Source organism: Aplysia californica, unplaced genomic scaffold, assembly GCF_000002075.1.
Source record: "Aplysia californica isolate F4 #8 unplaced genomic scaffold, AplCal3.0 scaffold00275, whole genome shotgun sequence".
Classification (NCBI taxonomy): domain Eukaryota; kingdom Metazoa; phylum Mollusca; class Gastropoda; order Aplysiida; family Aplysiidae; genus Aplysia; species Aplysia californica.
In genome coordinates this window covers 680,713-682,885 of record NW_004797545.1, presented here as the reverse complement: position 1 = coordinate 682,885, position 2,173 = coordinate 680,713, and the positions used below count along the sequence as shown (strand labels likewise).

The window sequence follows — 2,173 nt, the reverse complement described above, 5'->3', positions numbered from 1 at the left end:
CGATTTCGTTATATTGTGCATTCTGGACAGTACAATTAGACAGATAAATAAACAAAAATTAATTTTAAAAACATACAAACACACACACTCTCACCACTTTTGCTGTATACAATCAACTTTGATGAATTGTAACAGGACTTTAGTAAGTATCAAGCAAATATAAACAAACAAACAGAAAAACAAACAAAACAAGTTTGCACAACTATTGCTGAACACAATCATCTTTGATGAGTCTAATAGGCAGCTGATCAGTTTCAAACAAACTTATAAACAAACAAACACATAATAAACAAACAAACATATAAACAAACATATAAACAAACAAACAAGCAAGCTCTTACCGCTGTAGGTGTACACAATGACCCCCGAGGAATCGTTGTAGTCTCTGCCTGGCGTCCAGTACTGGAGACTGGTCAGTAGTGTCTCTCCAGTTCCGTGCCAGACAAACTGTGACCTCTCAAGGTCTGTGGTCTCACGACTGCCGCTTGTGTACCATGACCGTCTGTTTACCGCAGGGAAATAACAGGCATCGTGCAACTAGAGAGGCATGTTTAGTTAATCTGACACGTTTTATAGATCTAGATATGAACCCAAACAAAGAAAAATCCCCCTTTTGTGAATTTTCTAAAGTAGTTATGATTGTCTTTACAGTGAGTACGTGCGAAAATCGCTTGACTCATGAGATATTTCACAATGCAAATGAAGTCTACTTTTGTGAAACATTAATTCTATTCTATGATTTTCGAACATCCCTCCTCCTTTTTCCCCCTGCCTTTGCTATTGCTCTCTTCTTTTTTCAAGTAAAATGTACTGCTATTGTGGTTGAGGGCAATAATGCTCGGGGGAGGGAGGAGAAGTGATTATGAGTTGAATTACAGTACCGAAGTAAAAGTATACAGATAGGTAAGTTTCTGGGGGGGGGGGATATCGCGATTGCAAAACGTATTAATACATGAAAGAACAACGAAAGACCAATAAGAAAAAGGTGAAAACAACAGCTAAATGTAGATGGTTAGAGGCTCTCTCATCATCATCCAGTGCCAGATCTGCGACAGACATCGGCGATCATGGTTATCATTTCATTCCTTTGCTCGGATGCTCTCAAAAAAGCAACGTTCCCCTGATCTTTCCCTGTTACCCATTTGTTTAGGTTCCCTAAGTAGGTTGTTCTAGGCCTACCCCTGCCTCTTTTGCCTAGAGGCTCTATAAATTGTGAATTTGTTTCTGGTTCAGTGCTCAAGGGGACACCAATATCCAACTCGGTACTATGATGGACTGCTGGAGAACAACATGCAATGCGGGCAACACCTTTACGAGACCTTCACCGAGTCTCCTTGAACTTGGTTTGTTTTGTGACTTTTCATTACAGTCCACCCACTTCAGTCTTTTCGAGAGATAAACATCAAACGCAGAAGCCTTGTTCATTAGATATTATTCTTACAGCTTTGAAACTACATGTACCTTAAATATATATCACAACATATAAACTACAGCGCATCATATCATATTGGGGGTTCCCGTGGTCTAGAGGTCACGGTGTTCGCCTTTCATTCAAAAGGTCCCAGATTTGAAACCTGACAATGACGGAATATTTTCTTCTCTAATATGTACTCATTTCACCTTTTCTACTCTATAACCATGTTCTGTTCTCGGCTTTCGTCTTCAATGTCTGCCCCCTACCCCTCTTCCCCCTCTGCACCCTCCTATGGTCCCCTGACTTTTTCTGCCGCCTTTCTGCTGCTACTCTTTGGCTCCTTCTAACTGCTGTCTTTCAGCCACACCGATGCTCTTAGAATAGGTAAGATCTAACACCTAGTTTTCTTAGATAAGGGCAAAAAGTCTCAGAGGTCCCGTGTGCAAGTTGCGCACGTTAAAGATCAATTGGTGGTTCAAAATCGATACGAGTAGACTTACCAAAACAAAAGCCATACTATATTGTAACATATCACACCAAATATAGACCGATCATGATATCAAAACACACAACCTGTCTACTGAGAAGCTGTACCCTACTTATTCCAACAAGCAGGACCAAAGCAGCCCGCCTCCTAAGTAATCTACTCAAAGAATGTGTCAATGGGTGTATAAAACATTCACATACTTATTGTGAAGAAGAAGAAGAAGAAGAAGAAGAAGAAGAAGAAGAAGAAGAAGAAGAAGAAGAAGAAGAAGT

The 2,173-nt window shown here is 40.2% G+C and overlaps 1 protein-coding gene across 1 annotated transcript in view; it reads right to left on the bottom strand.

Annotated features, from left to right (window-relative positions):
* The window catches only part of LOC101858638 (contactin), a gene marked incomplete in the record, with an annotated part of 71,633 nt that overhangs the window by 67,785 nt on the left and 1,675 nt on the right, over positions 1-2,173 (bottom strand). Inside the window, 1 exon segment of the mRNA XM_035970500.1 lies at positions 342-502. Within this exon segment, the coding sequence (XP_035826393.1) occupies positions 342-502 (161 nt within the window).